At 39.6% G+C, this 23,761-nt stretch overlaps 2 protein-coding genes across 2 annotated transcripts in view; both read left to right on the top strand.

Annotated features, from left to right (window-relative positions):
• Positions 1-425: 425 nt before the first annotated feature.
• LOC117375320 (cytosolic phospholipase A2 gamma-like) lies at positions 426-17,454 on the top strand. The gene is made up of 14 exons (XM_055223558.1): positions 426-573; positions 3,033-3,209; positions 5,973-6,083; positions 6,717-6,859; positions 7,771-7,960; positions 8,245-8,350; positions 9,434-9,574; positions 9,720-9,782; positions 10,057-10,197; positions 11,675-11,821; positions 12,281-12,364; positions 13,708-13,862; positions 14,271-14,445; positions 15,893-17,454. The coding sequence occupies exons 2-14, from the start codon at positions 3,105-3,107 to the stop codon at positions 16,090-16,092; spliced, it is 1,761 nt and encodes a 586-aa protein (XP_055079533.1). The 5' UTR covers positions 426-573; positions 3,033-3,104; the 3' UTR covers positions 16,093-17,454.
• A 1,007-nt stretch (positions 17,455-18,461) lies between these two features.
• The window catches only part of LOC117375319 (carbonic anhydrase-related protein 10-like), a 115,339-nt gene continuing 110,039 nt past the window's right edge, over positions 18,462-23,761 (top strand). Inside the window, exon 1 of the mRNA XM_055223559.1 lies at positions 18,462-18,605. Coding sequence (XP_055079534.1) covers positions 18,542-18,605 — 64 coding nt within the window. The 5' untranslated portion in view covers positions 18,462-18,541. The remainder of the gene's footprint in view (positions 18,606-23,761) is intronic.

Here is a 23,761-nt window from a genome sequence, read left to right as displayed (position 1 = left end):
GGACCCCCTCTTTGCTGACAAGTGTCCCCCTCTCCCCTCTCACTGTCCCCCCCTGCCCTTGCATTTAGGTTTTATGACAAGTAGTAAATTATGGTAAAACCTAATTATATATTAGAATATATGCAGTATCCACAGTTTACTGTCATGAAATAAGCCTGAAAATGAAAAATCGATCACCCCTCCCTGTTGTTACACATTGGTTTAGTCCGTTGCTGTGGTGACGTGCACGTGGGCGCCAGGGCTGTACATTTGTGTCATTTTTCGCGCCAAAAAATCGGCGAAAATGTTTAGCTAATGTCAAGAAAGCCTCATTGTATCATTCAAAAAATTCTGTTTTCTTATTCTGCTTCGTTACTTCATGTAAAACGTCACGTGTCACTGTAATGTCCAAACATGGAGAAAAGGCGAGTGGAGATTAGGTCATAGTCCAACAAACAGAGTAAGTGACTAAACTTCACGGTTTGCTATAATGTTAAAGACTTTGAAGAGTGAATATATAACTTAATGTCGTAGAGATCCTGAAAAGTAAGGAGGAGCAGACTGTTACGAAACTTTAACCACGCTCCATCTCACGTAAGTTTATAAGTTTTGGTTTAGAAATTTAGGACACAAAACCAGAGGGTGATGAGTTTATTCTTGATACGTACAATATCTGAAGTGATGCTTCTGGACAGTCAGTGTGACTGTTCTGAGATAAAACAAATACTGCCAACAGAATGAACAGCAGCTCAGGTCATAACACAAGACACAACTGTCCCTGCGCCAACAAATGCACCACGTTTTATCCACTGGGTTTTAACCTTTGTGCCAAGCGCATTGAATTTCCTTACCGGTAACAGAAGAAACTGCAGCCTCCGCGCATAAAGTTGAAACCCAACAGATAATATGAACCAAACTCCGCCAAAAACCTCCTCCTCGGTCCTGGTAAAGGTGTAATTCCCAGGTAAATGTGGTGTAGTATATCCATGTGGAGTGCGTGCAAAGCTCCATAATCATCCTCCGTCACTCAGAAAACCCCACAGTAAAATCTAAATCTAGTAAATTAACAAAACAAAAGCACGTGCTCCGCAGCGCTGCATTTGTTATTAATCCCCAGAAGGAGAAAACAAAAGTGAGATTTAAGCGCGTCCACGTGAGCTTCAGCTGTGCGCGCACTCGTTCATTTGCGCGTTATTAGATATAACTAAACAGACTCCACATAGTCAAGTATTTTTGATAAAGAAATTATAGTCATAACGTGATTAAAGCTTGAATAATATATTTGTTTAATATTTTCCATTCATTTACACTTCAAAAAAATAGTTGGGGCAAAAATTAGATAGTAGTGCTTCTATTTAATCTTTGTTTTAAAAAAAAAAAATATTTACTTGTATATGTTATTGTGAATGTTAAACAAGCATCTATTCTTCAGCTTGTTTTTAGATTAATATCTGTGGGGAGAAGTCTGGATTATGGGACATTTACCACTTTGATAACAGATTTTTTTTCTAAATCTAAAATAATAATAATAATAATAATAATAATAATAATAAAATAATAATAATGGAAAGACGTGCATGGAGCTGTTAGAGCGTGTTGAATTTGTTCCATATTTTCACATTGTTCAACAGTATTTTGTACAGTTGTACACATAGCTTACTTGTAAATAAATTAAACTGTTTACTGAATACCTTTTCATTGTTCAAATGGCAAATCGCTAGTAGGTTAATAACAGCCTCGTCATAATAACATAGTTATTGAATTTATGATGAAGTATCGGTACAATGACCCCCCAAGACCAAACAGAGAGTTTCGCCCCTGCTTCCATGTGTCGTCCTAAAAAGACCATTAAAATTACAACGCAGAGAACGCCCTCTGCTGTTACAAATGTGCTGTTACACATGTTGAGAGCGGGGTTGTTTGCACTGAGTGGATCGTGGGCAGCGGGGTCAGAGACGAGGTGAACCTGGGTCTGGGGCAGAGGAGCTGAGCGGGTTCAGGGCGCGGGATCTGACGAGGAACAAAAAATATCCAACTTAGAGAAGAATAAAAAAATGCAAAACATGAAGCTGAGCCAAGCAGAGTTGTACCACTGTGGCTACGCGGACGATCTGGTGCTGAGTGTCAGGTCCTGGCTCTCTTTATCCTCCCAGGTGAAGCTTGATTAATGATTAGTTGCAGGTGTGTGTGGGAGGAGTCCGAGTCTCCGCCCATCCCCAGACACAGAAGGGAGGAGGAAAACAGCACAAAATACAAGGCAGACTGGGATCTTGGCGTTAATAAAACAAGACGACACAAACCTCGCGTTGAGCTCTGTGTGTAGTGTAGGTTAAAAAAAAAAAAAAAAAAAACTACGATTAATCTACCGTGGCCATAGATTTTGGCGGTAATTGGGAAACCAGTTAATCTTGACATCCCTAGACTATCATGTTTTGGATGATTAAGGAAAACTGCTGTAGCATTGGTGACGTAGACTCGTGGGCTGGACTTTGGCTCAGTGGCGGGTCCAGACCAAACTGTGGGTGCGTCTGAGTTTTAAAGGGGTGCAAAGTCCTTACTGTTTCATTAAGTGGCATTATTTACCCTGTCTTAAATGGGGGTGCAGACCTATATAAATGAGGCTTCAATGCACCCTTTTGTACCTCTGTAGACCCATGCATGGATAGGCTGTCACTCCTAACCATAAGGAGGGTTTGAATAGTGCACAAGAGAGATTGCTAGATTATTCAAACATGCATGGAGAACATATAAAACCACTTCAGGCATGTTTTTGATGAGGGAACAATATTATAGCATGGTAGAAAGATGATAAAGGTACATTTTGTGTCATATTCCCTCTTTAAAAAGTGAAAAGCTATTCAGTTAACTCATTATACATTTAAATACATTTATCCTACTATAAACCAAGCTTGTATGGTCATTTGGAGTAATTTATTTGTGTATTTTCTTTAGATATGCATATTTATTTTTGCATGTGACACTACCTCATGCACGTTTTACTGTAGCAGTAGGGTCTGTGAGCTGTCTGAACATGTGGCTTGTATTATCCTCAGGCAGCTTTGAGAGACTCTCTTATCTTGGGTCTACGTTCTTCTATCTCACGCCCTCGTACGGACGGACTGGTCATGCAGACTTTCTGGTGCATACTGGTGAGCAGTTTAAACCTGTTCCTCTTGGGTACAGTGACTTCCTCTCCGAGCAGAAGCATGGAGCACAGCAGCGGCGCTCAGGTAAGGCACTAATAGAAATATAAACTAGCCTATATGGAAACATTTATACCATAAATACAATAACTCTAAATCTATTTTTTATACCTCAATTCTTATCAGATCTTTCTTTATAATCAAATGTTCCCCAAAATGATTGTTCAGTCTAATTTATTGAATGATAAGTTGATATTGTATTTATTGTGGCATATTTTCAGTTACATTTACTTTTTACTTTGTAAATTTGTGCTTTTCTAAGTAGTTTTCTGACACCATACTTTAACTCACACTTATAGAGTAATATCGTTGAGTAATATATTGTGTAACAGTACTCTTACTTCAGTAAAAGTTGCTGTGCCTCTTCCCACTGTGAAATCTTTATGTTGACAATAAGAAATCAACATTTGGGTTTCTTCCACTGCTGCTTCAGGTATGATTTAGTTTTTGAAATTTTTGTGTCAATCCTTTGAAAATACCAGATTTTGTGCATTTTTTTATGTTTTGTCCTTCCATGAATTTACGTTATCTGTGTTAATCTCTCACTTAGGCAAGACACTTTTCCCACCGTGCCTAGTATGAATATCATGCATGCATGGGTGCTGGTGGGAGGATCCAGGGTGCAGTTTAACTATTTTAAGTATTTCATAATTTTCCTTCCTGCTTGGGCACAGGTAGCAGATATGACAAAAGCCTACATGACATAATTGTTGCCAAGGTGGTAAAAACCTTTAAATTGCACAATAGCAGTGCTTAAACTAATATAAATTAATAACAAAGCCTTTATTTTGTTAAATGAAGGTTTATACTGCCAGAGAAATGCCTTCCTTGCGTGTAAATCCCTCCATTTGGGATGGAATTTTCTGTGTTGATGACATATGTTTCTCTTCATCTTTTCTTCAACAAACAATCACTTCACTGATGTAATACTATGATGAATATTTACCACAGGTACTATCCAACCAAAACAAGTCATAATTAGAAAAACATGAAAACTTGTCATGCACTTTGAGTTTCTGGGGCCAAACATCTCCCACAACCTCATCTTGACTGAAAACCATCAGGACAACAGAGAAAATCAGTGTCTCCTCCATACTAGGGTTGAAGTGTTTTGGTAAAGCATCTGATTGTTGCAGCAACTCTGCAGAGGTTTGCTTGGCTTCAACAGTGACATGAACTATTTGCACTGCTCTCAGAGAGTAAGAACTGTGGACTTAACCAGTTGTTCAACATGTAAATAAATCTGCCCCAGGCTTCTCAAATCTGCGTTAGCTTTGGTGAATAATCTGCTACTATGTGACCATACCTGCTTGCCTGGCTGGGTTAGTACTTGTATGGGAGACAGCTGGGAATACAAGTGGTGGATCATTTTACTTCCTGGTTGGACACGAGTAGCCGATATTATATAGGCCTATGCAGAGGTAATTGCATAACTGTTAGCAAATGTAATTTTACCAGGGGTCAAAACTTGTCTCAATTGGACAATAGTTATGCCCAAAAAATAAAAATACGCCTTTATTTTGTTAATTTTAACAATTTAAACTGCAGCCAGAAGCCCACCATGATGAGTATTAGAAAACGGCCAGTTACGTCGCCCGAACTGGCGTACGCCCTACCCTGGAGCCAGGCCTGGTGGCCAGACCTTTTCCCATGGGGCACAGCCTGAAGGAGCGACGTGGGGCCGTCCTCCCGTGAACTCACCACCTGCGTGCGAGGATCGGTGAGGGGCTGGTGCGGAGAGATCTGGGAGGCAGTTGAAGGCAGGGGCCTCCACGACCGGATCTCCGAACATGGAAACTAGATCTTGGGACATGGAATGTCACCTTGCTGGGGGCTGAAGCCTGAGCTTGTGCGGCAGGTTGGGCATTAACGACTAGATATAGTCGGCCTCACCTCTGCGCACAGCTTGTGCTCTGGAACCCAACTCCTTGAGAGGGGCCGGACTCTCCATTTCTCTGGCATTGCCCGTGGGGAGAGGTGGTGGGCGGGTGTGGACTTGTTTAGAGGGCCACGTCGTCACCTTTGGGTCGGGGACAGGTCTCTCACTGTTGGCCTACCCGGTGAAACAGCAGTACAGAGTACCCTTCTTGGAGTCCCTGGGAGGTGTACTAGACAGTGCACCGGCCAGGGGTTCCATTGTTCTATTGGGGGACTTCAACGCCCACGTTGGCAACAACAATGACACTTGATCTGAACCCGAGCAATGTTCAGTTATTGGACTTCTGTGCTAGTCACAGTTTGTCCATGTTCGAGCACAAGGGTGTCCATTAGTGCACGTGGCATCAGGACATCCTAGGCCGCAGGTCGATGATCGACTTTGTTGTCATGTCATCTGACCTCTGGCTTACCACCACCCAGTGTGGAGGGAGTGAGTAATATTGTGACAGCAGTGTGTGAAGAGTTTGTGGGAAACAGGTTTGCTTGTATTTAATATTTATTTAAACTCAATAATGAAACACAAAGAGTCTCAAACTAACTCTAACTAAATAACTAACTCACTCACTAACTAACTGGGGTGAACCATAGCCCCAAAAGATCTAGCAGCTAGCTAGCCAGCCAAAAAACACCTCCCATAAAGCGTTGTGGCCAAGTTTATAGGCCACTACCATATCTTTATATCATTTTAAATAAGATTTTGTTGCCAGTTATCCTTGTTTAGCATTTCTGTCAAAGCATCAACAGGTATGAAAAGACATCAGACCTTGTTCTATTCAAACACACAGTGAGGACTGGTCCAGTGACTACAAACTGTTTTATTCATATGTAGTGTTTGTTTTTCTTTGTCCTCAGAAGTCAGTGCGAAATGGCTCTTCTCTGTGCGCTGGGGAGCAGGAGTACATCCAGAAGAGGAAACAGGTGTCTGTTCAGGCCCTCAGAGATCTGGGACTCCCCTGCACTGTGGTACAGCACTATACTTCGAAATAATACTTTTAATATACTATTATAATCATGTTATTTGAAATTTTGTTGTAGATTCTGTCCCCTAATATATTATAAATGGCTTATTGTTGTAAAAAATATTTAGTATGAATTACTGAGTACAGATTTTTTGTACTCATGTAATGATATATATGAAAATGATATGATATGAAAATGATACATTGTGTGTGTTCAGCTATAAAAATGTTTTCTTACTATGTATTAGCTACTGTGCACAGAATGATTTTCAGTGAATTCATAAATTACACTTTAAGAGAGGATATTATGCAACATATTTTTTGAGTGGAACCCTCATCATAGTTAGCTGTAAGACTCTGTCCAATGCTCAGCCGACAAGCCTATGTCATCCATGCACCCACACAACAATTCCCTATAAATTTACAAAAACATGATACGAAACTGTACACAACAAGGTGACAAACATGCTGCGATGTATTGTAGTTTCATTAGCGGGTGCATACTGATTGACGAAAATGAAAGAGGAAAATGTTAAGTCATTGTTTTAGCGAATATAGCATTTTCAAAATGGTGATCTAAATATGTTACCCATAGAAGTAAAATACCCCCTCTTTAACCTGTGTAACCTGTGTGCAGGAGGAGGTGCCGCACATTGCCTTTCTGGCCTCTGGAGGGGGCCAGAGGGCTGCGGTTTCTCTGGTGGGCTCCCTCTCTCAGATGTCCCAGGACAGGCTGCTGGACACTGTGCTGTACTTGGGAGGAGTGTCTGGCTCCACATGGTAACTCATCCATGCACACAGGAGAGTGCCAACTCAGCTGCTGTTGTGTCCATGGGCAGCACACTTCAGGCCTGGTTGTAGTTTGCTGAATTTTTGCTGGGTAGAGTGAAAATGCAGATAGGCAAACATAGTACTGTATATTAGGGAGAAGGTACGGTGGGGGTCTTCATAGCTTAGAGCTGGCCTCACACTGGCCTCGCCTTCACTGTTTGTGTCCACAGGTATTATGTTTGTGATTGTATCATTCCTTAAGTGTAATGCCATGCTGAGGAACATTCTCCAATTAGCAAAAACCCACATAAAAACAGATGAGTCCTTCACAAGGAAAGTCACATAGAGCACAAAGCACTTTAGGTCTTCAATCCATTTCAGCCCGTGCTTATGTTATTAATTTGCTCGCTAACTGTAGACACTCCTCTGTCCGAAACTCCGTCACTCAAATAAGACTTTAATCTGGGCTTTGTTTTTGACCATAAAGAACTGATTTACTTGGAACTACAAGAGGTGAGATGATTTGTGCTCTTAAACAAGTCTCTCACACATACAGTTAGCCACAAGTTTGCTGGCATTACCCAAGAGTTTTTCTTTTAGTCACTTTCACCTTTTTTTGTTCGAGTAGATAAACAGGACCATGACTTGTAGTGATCACAGGCTGCTGAAAAAGTGTTGTTTAAATCCATTTTAGATTTTTGACAGTTTGCTAATACATGCATTGTGTCACCGTGGTAACTGCTAAACATTCAAACATAGAGATACATGTAAAATACTCTCAGCGTGATGTCTGCAAACTATCAGTCGGTACCCACGCCAGCCTTGGGGGCAAATTTTACCTCCTGTAGAGATTTCTTTTAGTAGTGAACAGTTGTTGTAGTCCTTGACTTGTGCCAGTGACCAGTGCTGTGTGTGTTTAGGTCCATGGCATTCTTGTACAGTGACCCCCAGTGGAGCAGGACTCTGGACTCTCACATGTCCTCCCTGCTCACAGCCAACACTGTGGAGCTGGAGCTGGTCCTGTCCTGGGTCCATGAGAAAGCACAGAGAGAGGAGTTCTCCCTGACCGATGTGTGGGGAGCCCTGACCGCTGCAGGAATCATGAAGAAGGTACTCAACCAGGACTGAACCAGGATTTAACCAGGACTAAATCAGGACAAACTAGGGTCTGAACCAGGACTGAACTAGGACTAATCAGGGTCAGAGCATGGAGATGGAGTAACAAGGATTAGGATCTAAGCATAGACTGAACCAGAACAAAATAAACTCTTTTTACATAATAGTCAGAGTTTTTTCAATTTATATTAAAAAGTATGATAGCCATTGTACCCCCGTTTGAGAACTCCTTGCTCTCATCCTTTCTCAGCTAAGTGTGTAAGTGTGCTGTTCCACAGTGGGACACCAGGAAGCTCTCCGAGGAGGCTGTGAGGAACACTCTCAACCCATATCCTGTCTATGGAGCCATTGAGCAGCACTGCTTCCAGGAGGGACCCATAGAAGGTACAGCTTTACCCAGGAACCCATACAGGGTAAGGCTTTCACTGCAGCTCGCAAAGTAGCAGCTAAAGGTCAAAACCCAAAACTTCTTTCTTCTTTAAGTATATTGCCCCTTATCTTCTTCGGTAAGATGTGCTATTTTTTGTTGACTTTTATAGGCTACAATGTAAAGTAACGTCCTCAAGATGGCCAACAACAACAAACAAGTCATATGACTGAAACCCATGAATAATATACCTGGAGTTGTATTTGGCTTCATTCACACTAGTTTAAGTAATTCTGTGTAAAAAGTCCTTTGACCTCAGAGAATATGTGGTTGGAATTTTTTTACTGGTTTAAACTCTGCACACTTTGTCAACAAATTCATTCAAAGCATTTGTGTCATCAAATCGCGCTCATTACTATTGTGTGTTTATATTAATATGTCTGGACATGTTCATCATTATGTAGTAATTTTTCTTTGGTAATTCCCCTTGCTGCCAGTAGGTTGAGCCCTACATCCAATTCCAGTAGGGAGGGCATTGAAGCTTGAAAATAATGTGTGGCTGGATCGTTATAATTTGCACATTTTAAATTGCAATATTGATCTAAAACAACATGCTAAAAGAAACAAGACAGCTCACTACCACCTTTTCTAAACCTGGGAGCTGGGATCACAACAAAGAGCTATAAAGCTGTTGGCCCCTCCTATGGATAGCTGCACAGCTGCACATCACTTTTTTTTTCATTTGTACCAAAATAACTACACAACGCTGCTTAATCCTACGTGTATCACCAATTAAGAAAACAAAATTGGAGAACAAAGTAAGTACACAACAGCGGGCAGCACTAGCAGTGAAACTGTAGGTAGATAGGAGAAATGATGTCTTGAATACAGGAGTATAAAGATTATTCAATCATGCTTGATCAGTCTAAAAACAACTTTAAGAGGGTACATGAGAAGAGTAAACAACTATAACATGGTTAAAAACTCTAAAAAGTCAATTTAGTACTTTAATACACAAACATATAATGCTGTTAAACTATTTTTCCCTAACTATTAAACCTCCTTGAGAAGTTTTCTTACTGTAGTTGTGATGTCTCCAGGCCAGTGGTTTGAGCTGACCCCACATGAGGCAGGCTTCTCAGAGCTGGAGTTGTTTGTGGAGACCTCGGCTCTAGGCAACAAGTTCAAGGGAGGAGTTCTGCTGGAAAACAGGCCAGAGATGGACATGATCCAACTCCAGGGTATGTGCATACACACTGGACCCTTTCCATTCAGAGGAAGTCCATGATCACTTACTTGTTAGCTCCCTGTAACTTGCTGCTGTCGGTGACCACACAGTTTGTAAGTAACATGAACCTAACCTAACACTATGAACTGTCCATGCAGGAATACTGGGCTGTGCTCTGGCCAATGAGACGATAGAGCAGTACATCCCTGACTGGCTCAATGGTACGTATGCTAACATGCTAACACTGCCTGATCATTTTCATTCATGTTTTTCTGGATTTTGACTAAACAAATTTATGCCCCTCTTTACTGTTGGTGGGGAAGAATTGGTTAAAAATAGGGACACTGGAGACATTTCTGGTATAAAACTGGGACAAATCTGTGATTTTGGATAAATCAACTGGGACACAGGGCTCAAAACTGGGACTGTCCCAGGTAAATGGGCACATCTGGTCATCCTAAATATGTAGCATATGTGTATCTTGCTTGCTTGCAGTTCCAGCGTACCAGGACACAGCGGCTCAGAAATACCTGCATAGTTATAACATCATCGCTACATTTATAAGCCTGACCAAAGCTTATGTGACCAATGAAGAAGTACTCAAACACATCAACAACCTCCAGACCGCTCTACAAGGTAATACATTATGCAACTACAAAACTTATAATAATGTATAGAAAAACATTTTGTAGGTTTGTTGATAATCAGGCTAAAAGCTGTCGTAGAATTTGGCAAAGATAATTTGAGTGTGCAAATTGCTCATCGAATTGCCAACTAATGACAACATGTGTTTTTAGCGCAAAATATACAGAGTGGAACAATGAAACAAAACCTGCTACACAAAAAATAAAATAAAAAATAAGGATAACATGGATGGTCAAAACCTCGAAGTCAGTTTTTCATAATATACTGTAAGATCTTTAAGCCACAATATGTAACTTTTTAGTCAAACAATAAAGTAAAATAAAAGTATACGTTTTTCATTTAGGATATTTTTATTGCACTGAAAAACATAGAAAGATGTGTATTTATTGTGAGTGGGACTGCATCTCCACAAACCTGGCTCTTACTTGTAATAACTTGTTGCTTTATGTAACAATCCAATTATTACATTTTGAGAACGTCAATGCAGTGCTAACAGTACAAATGTACTAACACAGAAGATGTACTTTACATACAGAAACTATAAAAGCAAGAAGATAACAATCTGAATGAATGCGTTTACATCCCTGTTTTCATATTATCTCTGAGAAAATATCCCCTTCCCCATCCGTGCACTGTGATGTAGTCTAAACTCATTTGCCCTTTTAGTTTTTAGTGGGACATTAAAATGAGATGAGATTTAACTGTAAACGTTTGGGTTCGTGGGCGCATACTCTACCACTGATCCACAAATTACGATTTATTACATAATGTGTAAATGTTTGCAAACTGTGATTTTATTACATGATGAAACCACAATTTTATTACATTTTCAATAATATAATCCAGTATTGTTACGCAATGAGGCTTTTGGTGCAAAATAGAGCTTTTTAGAGCTTTTAAGCACGTTTTACTTGTTTCCCTTCTAATTTACCTACTCAAAGTTGCATTAATGATTTATGCATGTTTGAGTAATTCTCCTGTATTAAACATGTCATTGTTCTGATCAACCCCCTTTTTCACTCCACTACCTTATGCCCACTGCTCTGTACTTACTTCGTTCTCCAATTTAATTGTCTTAATCAGTGATATGCGCAGGATTTGGCAGCATCATCACTGCAGCTATCCAAAGGACAGCTACGTGGCCCTTTGTTGTGATGATGTTTACAGCGACGTCATCTCTCATTGGGCTCTGCAGTTTTCTAACACAGAACTCAGTGAACTTGTTTCTTTTATTAAGTTGTTTTAGATGAATGCAGTGACTTAAAAAGTCCAAATTATACCATAATCATCCTCATATAACTGTACAGTCATAGATTATAACTGTACAGCAGACACAAGCACAATACAATTATATTAATGATGCAATTTGTTCAATATTTTCTAAAACATGGATCTCAGGGTGTAATGAAAAGTATTTTAGATGAAAATGAATGGATGCTCCCTGACCTTTAAACCTTGTTGTTTCCAGACAAAGTGAACCGTAATGAGTCAGTTCATCTGGAGTCCCTAAGCCCGGAGCAGAGAGAGCAGCAGTTCCAACAGTGGACCTCCGAGCTGGGGACCGTGGTTCAGGACTGGACCGAGACTCTACCGCAGGGGCCTGTCAAGACTCACGGTTTGTGGAGGAGGTGGAGAGCACTTACAGAGTTGTTAAGTGTGATGCCACTTCTGACAAGAATGAACATGTTTACAATTTGATCTCACGTTAAAAAGAGATCGCAGTCATTTAAAGCTAACCCAGTAACTGTGACAGTGTATGAGGGAGGTTCCGGGAAGAAGCCAGGCTAAGCTAGTGTTTTTGGTGACTGGCAGTTAGTGAGACATACTGGAAATCCTTTGTTTTGCTATATTATTATTACATTATGTGTATATTTGATGCAATTTGTGGTTAAACGTATACTTTTCAAAGGTAATTGTCTCTTGTTTGATGAATAAGGAACACAAACAAAGCTATAAATCTGTGAAAGCTGTGAAGTTTCTGGTTGGACCCAGAGGTGACATCATAACTTAACAACTCTATAACCAGAGTTGTGAGTTCCAATGGTTTACACTAAGGTTTTGTTCTGCTCTATAGTGTCTTTACTGGTGCACAAGATCATACCCCTCATACTGCGGTGGGAATGGGGAACAGTGAAGAACTTCCTCTACCAATATGAAGGTAAAGCTGTGTGCAGTCTGAAGATGGGAAATCACTAAAAGGCCCCATATTACACCATTTTCTGATTTATGTTATAATGTTGTTTCTTCATCACAAACAGACCTTGAGTTGTATTTTGTTTCATTCACACATGTTTAACACAAACCCTGCAGATTTAGACTGAGTTCTTCTCACAAACAGAAAACGCTCCAGTTCCAATTTGTGATGTAATGTGCTAATACAGAAAGTGCACTGTTTAAGAGCATATTTAAAGGCCAGTAACAATACAAATAATGCATAGTATTTGTTCTTTAAGGAGCAATGGCTTGTACATTTATTTATAGCATTACAGTTGGTCTATTGCAAATAGAAAGTTTGTATTTGTATAGCATATTTAACCAACACAAAGTTCACAAAGTGAAGCCTAGAATGAACATAACTTTAATAATAAATGTAAACAAACAATCGAAAAATGTAATTATTTTTAATTATAAATAATAACAAAATTTGCAAGACATTTTAGATTGCAGTTATAATGCACTTTATGATATGGTGTGATGCACTTGGAGAAACATACTAACTAAATAGTTCATTTGAACAGTCCTTTCACGGTTCACAAGTTTTGCTGGTTTCCAAAAAGGTGTTCTGTTCCTTTACCACCAAAAATTCAACTAAATACATACGCACAGGCAGAGGTGGATAGTACTCATTTACATGGTCTTAGTTACATTTACTCAAGTAACTTTTTAAAGAAATTGTAACTACTTTGCAGAGTACATTTCTAGCAGCATACTGCTTGCTGATTTTTGTGTCTATCATTTGTGTCTTGCATTATTTGACATTTTGTCCTTCAAATTACATTAACTTCAAATTATAAAGCAGATGTTACGTCATGGCAGTTGCTCTTTAAGTTACTCTCACTGGAGTAGTAGTTCTCAAATACTTTTTTACTTTTATTTGAGTAATTTCTTTGAACACTACTTTGTACTTCTAAAGTAATATTATTTTGAAGTAACATTACTCTTACTTCTTCCAAAAAAAAAAAAACATATGTGGTTTAGATACAAAGCCACAAAGTAGAAATACAATTTATTTGAGTTTCCAAAGTTGAGATTACTGTAGAATAAATTTAACTAACCCAAGAGTTGCACGCAGAGACAATAGGTTCTAATGCAGGAGAAGTTTATTTATTAAGTATTGTCCAGCCAAGACTGGCTATGCTTCTGTTGTAGGGAGTATTATAATTCTGATGATTGGTCAAGATAACAAGGGCTATGCAGAACAATTTCTCGATAAATGAACACTGATTTTATTGCTTTGTTTTTATCTAATATTTCGCACTCTATTGGGACCTTGTTATGCAGAGTTGCCTATTCCAGCCTTTTTAGCCTCTACGGAGCATGTGCACCTGATGGACGGCGGGCTGCTGGTTAACGTTGCCTACCCCTCCTTCCTGGGGCAGAGACGGGACATTGACCTCATCATTGCCCCGGAGTACAGTGCGGGGAACATGTTTGAGGTACATGTGTGAGACTTACTCAAGGTTCAGGGAGAGAGTGCATTTACCTAAACAGCTTGAGAGGTGATTGGTTGATTGGAAAGAGCAGCAGGTTATGATTATTTATTATGTCCTGTGCCATTCGCTGGAATGTTCCACAGTATAAGCACAGAAGCATTGGTTGTGCCTAAATGTGCATCTACAGCCACACATCTGACCTAACTTGGTCTGGTTTCACAACTTGCTTGTCTCCATGGAGATGAGAAAGAGAAGTAGGTGGGAGATCTTCCACCATAAAAGTTACACTGTGCACCATAAATCTGGACATACCTATTGAAAATCTAATCAGAAGTGCAATATTCATCAGTAAAATTGGAATCTGATAGACCTCTGTAGTTGTTCCAACCTAAACTCATGTCTCCCGCTCAGACTCTGACCCTGGCTCGGGCGTACGCAGCAGAGGTGCGGAAGCCCTTCCCACAACTGGATGACAAGATCCTGGAGGAGGAGAAGGACTGGCCCAGAGACTGCTACGTGTTTGAGGGCAACGACACAGCTCCTACTGTGGTCTTCATGCCCCTCTTCAACAGACGCAACTGCAAAGGTACACACTTAAAACTTCCAGGACCCAAACCTTCAGGGGCAGAGATCTGGGGGAACAGTATGATTGATCTAACAGGTATCCACACTTCAAACTCTGCTCCTGCAGCCGAGTGTTTGTAATCAGAAACACCTGGCTGCAATCAGGGCAGTCCTGTGTGATGTTATCAAGTACTTGAAACTGCTTGTTTTATACCCCTTTGGACATAAAAAAAGCTGCAATAAAGCTGCAAATATACATAGTTTGCACTAAAATGGCCAAAATTTACATGCTATTAAAACAACATATACACAGTTCAGTAGCAAAAAAGTTGAGTTTAAGTTCCACTTAAATTTTATGCAAATTTTATCATGGTACTCACTTTTAAAGTAATTTTACTTTCTAAACTTTCACTTAACTTTTTAATATTAATATTTTCTAGTCTATGGGGAAAAAAATATTGGACACCAAAGTGGGTGGTCACTTTTGAGCTCCAATGCTTAGATTATACAGTTGAAGACACATGCTTTTTTCCTCACTGTCTGACATGAAATCAGTCTAAACTTTTTCTGTTTAAAGTTAATTAGGATTACCAAAATTATTTATATTTGCTAAATACCAGAATAATGAGAGAAGGGACATTTAGACATTATTTTTAAATTATTTTCTTCAAAGTCAGAAGTTTACATAAAGTAAGATTCCTATGCATTTAAACAATTTGAGAAAATCAAGATGACGATGTAATGTCTTTGGAAGCTTCTGATTGGTTTATTGACTGCATTTGAATTAATCAGAGACACACCTGTTAATTTATTTGAAGGCACACCTGAAACACACTGCTTCTTTTTGTAACATCATGGGAAAGTAAAAACAAAATCAACCAATATATCAGAAAGAGAGCTGTGGACAAGTCTCTGGTTCATCCATGGGTGAAATTTCCAGATGCCTGAAGGTGCCAAGTTCATCTTTTCAAACAATTATACAATGACACTATGAGAATGTCCAGCCATCATAACGCTCAGGAAGGAGACAGCTTCTGTGTCCCAGAGATGAACGTGCTTTGGTCCAAAATGTGCAGATCAACCCAAGAACAAAAGCAAAAGACCTTGCGAAGATGCTGCCAACTACTGCGAGAAGCTTGTGGAAGGATATCCAAAATGTTTCACCCAAGTCATACAGTTTAAAGGCAATGGCACCAAACACTAATGAAATGTATGTAAACTTCTGACTTTAAAGAAAGTAATGAAAAATTGTCTAAAAAAATATTCTGGCATTTAGCAAATAGAAATCATTTTGGTAATCCTAATTGACCTAAAACAAGAAAGGTTTAGTCTGATTTCATGTCAGACAGTGAGAGAAAAAGTGTATGCTTCTTTTTATGTCATGTATGCAAACGTCTGGTCTCAACTGTGTATAATCTGCTAAGCTACGGAACTGTAAAGGTTGAATTGGATTTTCCGGCTCTCTCCAGATGGAGAAGAGTGGTCCCAGAGGATGGAGCAGTTCTCCACATTTCAGAAGAGCTATAGCCCTGACATGATCAAATTTCTGCTGGAGACGGCCCAGGAAAACATGAGGAACAACAAGGAGACCTTGCTCAGAGAGATCAGCAAAGCTCTTCAGCGCAGGAGGGCCAGAGGTCAGGCTGGACAGGTCCAACCAGAACAGTAGTCCCACCAAGTCTGAAGATACAGCACATGGAGGCGGTCATCTTGGAGGTAGAGGGACTCAGAAACTACCTTCAGATATAATATGACCTGACCATAACGCAGATCATCGTAGTAACTACAGCATTCTTTGAGCTTCTAATTTTAGCTCGGTCTATCTTTTAATACTGTATTCTATTTCTATTATCTATATTGTACTGATCATTATTTTAAATATATTTGTTATATTTATTATAACTGTTCCCTGTTTCCATAAAGATTTTATTGCTTTGCCTGGAATTTTCCACATTAAGTCATTAAACCATGCAGATAAGCAGAGGTGGGTAGTACTAAGTTACATTTACTCAGTTACATTTACTCAGTTACATTTACTTGAGTAACTTTAAAAAAACAAAAAAAAAAACCCTTTTCTAACAGCATACTTAGTAACAGTAAGTAACAGTACTATTCAGAATGACAAAATGCAATGACAGAAATCTTACATTGACAATGCGAAGTGATTCAAAGATTTGTTTCTTGTACTGCCCCTTCAGCTGTATTTATACATCCTTTGAAAATAGGATAATGTGCTCATCATATTTCCACCTTCAAATGACATTAACTTTAAAATGTAAATCAGATGTTACATCTTGACTCTTCAAGTTACTCTTACTTGAGTTGTACTTTTCCCAAACACTTGTAGCCAAATACGTTTTTACTCTAACTCTCTTGGACTACTACTTTGCACTTCTACTTGAGTATTATTATGTTGAAGTAATGTTACTCTTATTTAAGTACAATTTTAGCTACTCTACCAACCTCTTGTTTTAATTGTTTGGGCCATACCTTTATTTAACACAACAGAGCGCAGTTTGAAATAGAGATGGGGCTAAACTGGGACCTGGTCTAGACTAGGACTAAGACCAGGACTGGAGCAGTACCAATCCAAGTCTTTATCAGGACTAAACTGGGCTCAAACTAGTGATATGACATAATGTGATATTTTATGTAGTGCATAATTTCAAAGGGTAGACACACTTCCACTTTCAGTTTAAACACTTAAATCTGAGTCTTGGTCATTTCTCTCTGTGGTTAGTTTGTAGATAAATTCTCACATCATAAAAACAAAGTCTCTTAAATGTCTCTTTGAAATGAACAGAACCAAAAGATTCAGATCATATAAAAGAGCAGTTACATTTACTCAGTTACATTTACTTGAGTAACTTTCTAAAGAAGTTCTAGATCATAGAAAACTACTTTTTTAGCAGCATACTTTTACTCCTACGTGAGCTATGTTTTTATTGACTAATCTCACTTGAGTAAAACTTTTGGTTACTGAGTAAGTGACAAAAGCTTTATGTTGACAATATTAAATGATTTAAAAGATGTGTGCTTCTTGATTTAGTTTTGTCCCTCCAATCACATTAACATTGAATTATTAATCTGATGTTACATCCCAACAGTTACTCTTTAAGTTACTTAAGTAACATTTTTCCCAAATACTTTTTTACACTTATTTGATTTGCTGATTTCTTGGACCACTACTTTGTACTTCTGCTTTAGTAATTGTATTTCATTGTAAGGTTACGCTTACTTGAGTCCAATCTTTGGCTGCTTTATCCACCTCTGAGAATAAGCTAATGATACACACACACAGACACGCGCACACTCCTTGTGTGCAGCTCCTGCAGAGAACCACTAGAGGTCGCTCATAGTCCACGGCTCACAGTGAGTTTATGTGGTCACCTCACACCAAAGGTGCGAACTTATCGTGCGCTGGATGCGTCAGTAGAGTTCTTTGACCTCCTTAGCTCAATATGAAAATCAACAGACGTATTATTTATTTTATAAACACAATTTTAGCACGTATCCATATATTTAGGTCTATTTGATTACACTGCACCACGAAACCCCACGAAAAAGTTGAAGTCACACATAAAATGGACTGAGAATGTTCTAGTCCTTCGTTTCGCGCTTTGACACACGACTATCATAAAATCGCTTGGATGTTTTCATAATAATACGAGCGCGTTTGTGCCAGGGGAACACTACCGGAGCTGGCATCATCATGTATGCTGTGTGAAGTGTGTTCTGAGCGGGGATGAGCGCGGGGGAGAGAGCGCGCGTCGCTTTGGACCGGCTGCTCCTGTATGGCTGGTTACGTGCGCCGTGCGTCATTGGAGTTTCCTGGATGATGCCCTCCGCTTTGGGAACGAACGGTGCGCCAGCCACTCCACTCCATCTGCTCCACGAAAAACCCGTAAATCTTTCAAAACACGGCGTATTTTTCGCAATTTCAAACAATAAGGATATTATGTAAAAGTCTGAAGGAAGATACGGGGTGATCGGTCAAACTTGGGAGCTTACTACGGATCGAGGACCAGGACGCAACGGAACGCGAGCTGGGGAGGTTGGAGAAGATGCTAAAACTTTGTCCGTGTGGTGGAGCGACATGAGCCCGACCTGATCGAAGGATGCTCGGCGTTTGGGATATAACAGTCCTCCTTCTGCAAACGTATCTCGTGTGCACGTCGTCAGGTAAGCGGAGGAGAGGAGATGAGATGGAGGCGATAAGACAAGCAGCGTGTAGTGATTTATGTTTTGGATAACATTTAGGTTTGATCGCAGTTGAGTCGTTGCTTTAAGATGGGTTAAAGGCGCACCGTGGAACTTTTCTGAGGGTCTGTTATACACCTGCTCATCCCATTGAAGATGTTATTGCCAGGAATCTTCCACAGTATGGCTTTAAACTGGTCTATCTGGCATTTTTTCCCATCCCAATAGCTTGAAAATATCTGTTGGCTATTCCCATTGTCAGTGGGATCGCTTCTCCGCAGAACTGACTTGTAACTTGACCTGGTTCTTCCACCTATTTGTCTCGACGGCGATAGATACGTTTAATGTCATACTATGGGACATTCTGGGAAAAGCAGTAACATCTCCTTGGAAACAAGCAGGTAGCAGACCACAAAAGTTACATATTGCTCCTTTAAATCTGGTTAAATCTTGGGTTTGAGGTTAATTCCTAGTCCTGGTTAGTCTTGGTTTTGGTATGATTTAACTCATTGTTTAGTATTTGTTAGCAGAGGTGGATAGACTAGACAAAATTATGTAAGAATGACACTACTTTAAAGGTACACTATGGAACTTTTTAGTGGAGGGTTTGTCACGTGATTGTCTCCATGGAGATGTTATTGCTTTGCCTAGAGAGTAACACAGTATTACACATATCCAATCTGCATTTATTCAATTATGGGTGTTTCTGATTCAAAAGAATACCTGGTCGCCTTTCCACAGATCTGACACCTACTTGTCTACATGGAGATAAAGCAGTTCAGTGTCATACCAGGACAGACCAGGCAATGCAATATAAGCTCCAACAGCAAAATTACATAGTGCACCTTTAAAATATTATGACTCAAATATAAAGCGCTGTGCCTGATTTTACAGTTTTAAAAGATGAAAAACAGAATTAGTTCATTTTGAACCGTTTTGCAGTGGTACAAAGTTATTCCTCGCTTACCTTATGCATTCTGAATGTTTTTACCTAATCACATTTTTTTTTTTTTTCAAATTGAGTTCAGGCTTTTTAAAAAGTAATAACCCAAATGATCACTCAAATAATAAAATAATAACGTGTTTAAAATCTGATTTATGATTTGAAGGTCCTGTACTGCTTTTTTCCATGTATTTGAGCAAAATTTACCCCAGTACAGATATATTGTAGAAGCAGTTGTTGAGGCCACAGTAAATGCACTGTGTTCTGTCTGTTTTATGGTTTGATAATCAGGAAGTGCGCTAAAATCATGCTAGTTGTTGTTAGCATTCCCGCCATGACAAAACTCCGCTCTGGCCTCTGAAAGTTGTGAAAAGTGCTAATAAACTTACAATGATGAACAATTAGGATGCTCAGAATGCATAAGATAAATAAGGAATAACTTTATTTATATCGCATTTTTAAGATGGTAAAAATCAGGCCTTTAATGTAATTGGACAGATAAAACATTAATAATGCACTGATTGTAATATTTCCAAAGAATAGACATACAACAGACAAGATTACAAACCTCCTTCACAGTGGGAAGAGAGGGAATATACTTTAAACAAAACATTACTCAAATAAAAGTAAAAGTATGGTGTCCAAAAACTACTCATAATAGTACAATTCCCAGAAATCTGCTTCCAAACTCCATAAGCCAGGCCGATGTGGATAAATAGGTCTTATTTATGTCTCATTTGGGTTGCAGACTATGGCTCCTGCATCACTTCCAGTCTCTCCACAGTGAGTGAACCACATGGACCCTGGTTTATGAAGGCAAATGGCAATGTAATAAAGCACCCTTAATGGAGTTAAGTACATCAGCAAGAGCAGCCCCTTAATTCTGTCCTGTGTTCACTTTAGTCCTCCTTGTGCCTCTTTTAAGAAGGCACTCCTGTTTTAGTGATAGTTTAGTCCTGGTTAAATTCAAGTTTAAAATGTTTTGTTGCGCTTTTCCACCTTCAAGGCACTCAAAGCACTTTACATCAAGAAAACACTCAACCAAAAACATTCATACACCAATGTACGCCGACCTTCTGATGAGACTGACTGCTTTTCTTCTGTCAGTCTTCACCCCGTGCAGCTGTGACTACAACAGTAACTTACCACCACTGAATAAAGAATGAATGAATAATGCACTGCAAAGAGTCTTAGAGTGTCAAAAAAGTGTTACATAATTCAAATGCATTATTATTAGCCTATTCTTAAAGTCACTGTACTTGATTTTTACTGTCTTAAAATGTGAAAAACGGAGTAGCTCAATCTAAAGGTTTTGCAGTGGTCCAAAGTTATTTCTCACTTACCTTATGCCTTCTGAGCATTCTAATTATTCACCACAATGAGTTTATAAGCACTTTTTACAACCAGAGGCCAGAGCAGAGGTTCTTACAACAACTAGCTTGCTAACTACACACACACACACTGCCTTATTCCCGGACAATAAAACTCTTTATAATTACTTGCAGACAGTACACAGTAGACTTATTTTGACCTCAAGATCTGTACTGAGGCTGCATCTCAAGACTCACTCCATGAATACATTTATTTCAATTAAAATTTAGCTCAAATACATGGAAAGAAATGAGGTACATGCCCTTTTAATACCCTAGTTTTGATTTAGATCTCGTTCAGAATGGTTTTAGCCCAACCTAATATCACGTTAACATATACAGCGCTGGTTCAGTCCTGTGTAATTCTGATTCGTGACACACATCTGGAGATATATCTGGCAGTGCTCCTGACCGATGTAACCTCAGTAGCTTTTAATTCCTGAAAATCCAGTTGGTTTAAACCTAAAATGCCTCTCTCTGATTTAAATGGTCACTACCTAAACCCCAACACCTGCAGCTAATCGTGACTCAGTGCTAGTGCAGCCTCAGCAGCTCAGTGAGTGAATTCTGAAGGTTCTGAGCTTTCACATGAGGCCTGTCCATGTACTGAGGATGAGAAAAACTTATATGTGTCCACTGTATGCAGCTTAAGTCTCTGGCAACCCAGATTCAGCTGTGGTTGTAGTAAATTTATAAAAACGATACAAGCATCAGCTATAAGGTCCCTTGAATGTATCATTATTCAAGCCTATACATTCTCTCGTAGGATTTGAGTTTGAAAAGCTATTCGTTTAAACCAGTCTCCGTTTTGGCCCTATTATTTTCATTTTTCTGTGTATTTATGACACATTTATGAGTATTTTTCCTGACCGAGAGTCCTGAGGCAGTGCAGAGACAGGTCCAGCAGCTCACACCATTAGAACAGCGCCCCAGGACAATCCCTGAATGCACATAGAAATACACACACACACACACACACACACACATTACACAACATAACAGCAAAATGTCACTTTAAAATTTTTGTCCAACTTTATTTGCCATTAAAAAACATTACTTCTTCCTTTTCATGTAACAAACTAGACAGTGGTTAGGAACAACATTAAAGCAGACCCTCTATACAAAATTGCCTTTTCAGAGCTTGTAACCATGTTATAGTTTTTCCCCTCACCATTTACTCACCCAAACTTGTATTGTTGGGTGGTCCATGCATGTTTAATCAATCTTTAAATTCTTGTTTTCAAGACGGCATTTTGCCCATCAATCACCGTTTTCACCGCCACTGATATACACCCAGTGTGATGTACGCACATTGTTCTCTAATTTAAGTTTCTTTAACAGTGATATACCTAGGATTCGGCAGCAGCATGTAGTCTTTTTGGTATAAATGTTTTCATTTATCTACTACTTGCTGGTGTGATGTGTAGCTTTCACCGAAGGGGCCAACAGCCGCATGACTCTTTGTTTTGATGAGATTCATGGTGACGTCAGCTCCCATTGGGTACCACAGTTTTCTAACATGGAAGTTGGTGACTTGTTTCTTTTATTATGTCATTTTAGATCAATATTTCCATTTAAAATGTGAAAATTATAACATAATGATCCATGGGTACACTACATAGCAGACACAAGCACAATATGTCTTCTTTAATTGCATATAGTTAATAGTTAAAGCCTTTCAATTTGAACTAGAGACAAGTCACGTTTGATAAAACTCAGAGCCAGGTCAACAAATCTCAGATCAGAGATTTGTTAACCTGGTTTATGGTTGATATCTCTCTAATATCTGGCCCTTTCCACATGAAACAAAAACTGGCACAAAGTTTGATGAAAAAGACCCAAGTGATTTTAAAATAGTATCAAAAGTGGAGGCATAATTCAACCACAAAAGTTCTGCTGGATGGCAAATTTATGGTCCAAAGAAATAATGTTAAAACATGAATCTCTCAAAGGTTTGCAGCCTGCTTCTTGGCATCTGAAACGTTGACATTAAATTCTTAAATGTAAATTTAACGCAACTTATTTGGGATTTTTGCATCTAGAATACTTGTCAAAGCCTGCCCTATACCCAACCCAATTTGTTCTTACAATAACAATCCCTCCTATCTAACCAGTGTGTCAGCAATTACTGCTTTTAGCCACATTTAAAGGAACACTGCTTAACCTTTCTCATGGAAGGCACACTACCTGCTTGTCTCCGTTTCAATGTTCTGTGCACATGCTCCCACTGGGCTGTCCTCAGAGCAGGGGGCTGAACATATGCTGAACCCAGGCTGCTTTGATCACACCAATCAAAAACATTTTACTTTGAACAACAGCAAAACACACACTATGGCGTGTCCAGGCACACGGGCACGCTCCCAACTGTGCCACATGCAGCTATGTGGTATCACAGAGCTCAAAGAGCTCGAGGCTTCAGCCTCACGGAGATGCCTTATAGGCTTTTTATACATGCATGCATATATTGATGTGCGTATTTTGCTCTGCTTGACCACAAAATCAGCACATTTCTGAGGGTGGGAGGAGCTTGGGTTCTGCATATGTTCAACTCTGTTCTGTGGAGGGCGGGCACAGGGGCACCACAGGGAGCATGTGCCCAGCACACCCGAGTGTACCACACCAAGAAGCAAGCAGAGGCACACCTGACTGTCTGCTGCTGTGGGCGGTGTGCAGAGGAAACCAGATGTACCACACACCTGAATGTACCGTCCCGAAGAACAAGCAGAGGCACACCTAAATGTACCACACCAAGGACCAAACAGCCAGAGTGCCCACACAGCGTCTGGGTGATAGAGAAGGGAAATAACTAAGGTCTGGACGTCTGG

The sequence above is a fragment of the Periophthalmus magnuspinnatus genome, chromosome 8 (assembly GCF_009829125.3).
Source record: "Periophthalmus magnuspinnatus isolate fPerMag1 chromosome 8, fPerMag1.2.pri, whole genome shotgun sequence".
In the NCBI taxonomy this organism is placed as follows: domain Eukaryota; kingdom Metazoa; phylum Chordata; class Actinopteri; order Gobiiformes; family Gobiidae; genus Periophthalmus; species Periophthalmus magnuspinnatus.
Note: the sequence above shows the minus strand (reverse complement) of the source record. Positions and strands in the feature narration are given on the sequence as shown.

What these genes read in the sequence shown, in the direction of transcription:
- LOC117375320 (XM_055223558.1), top strand. Translation starts at nt 3,105, where the DNA reads ATGCAGACTTTCTGGTGCATACTGGTGAGCAGTTTAAACCTGTTCCTC. An exon ending in CCAGGAGGGACCCATAGAAG is followed by an intron (nt 8,351 to 9,433) that starts GTACAGCTTTAC and finishes TGATGTCTCCAG; the next exon opens with GCCAGTGGTTTGAGCTGACC. An exon ending in CATCCCTGACTGGCTCAATG is followed by an intron (nt 9,783 to 10,056) that starts GTACGTATGCTA and finishes GCTTGCTTGCAG; the next exon opens with TTCCAGCGTACCAGGACACA.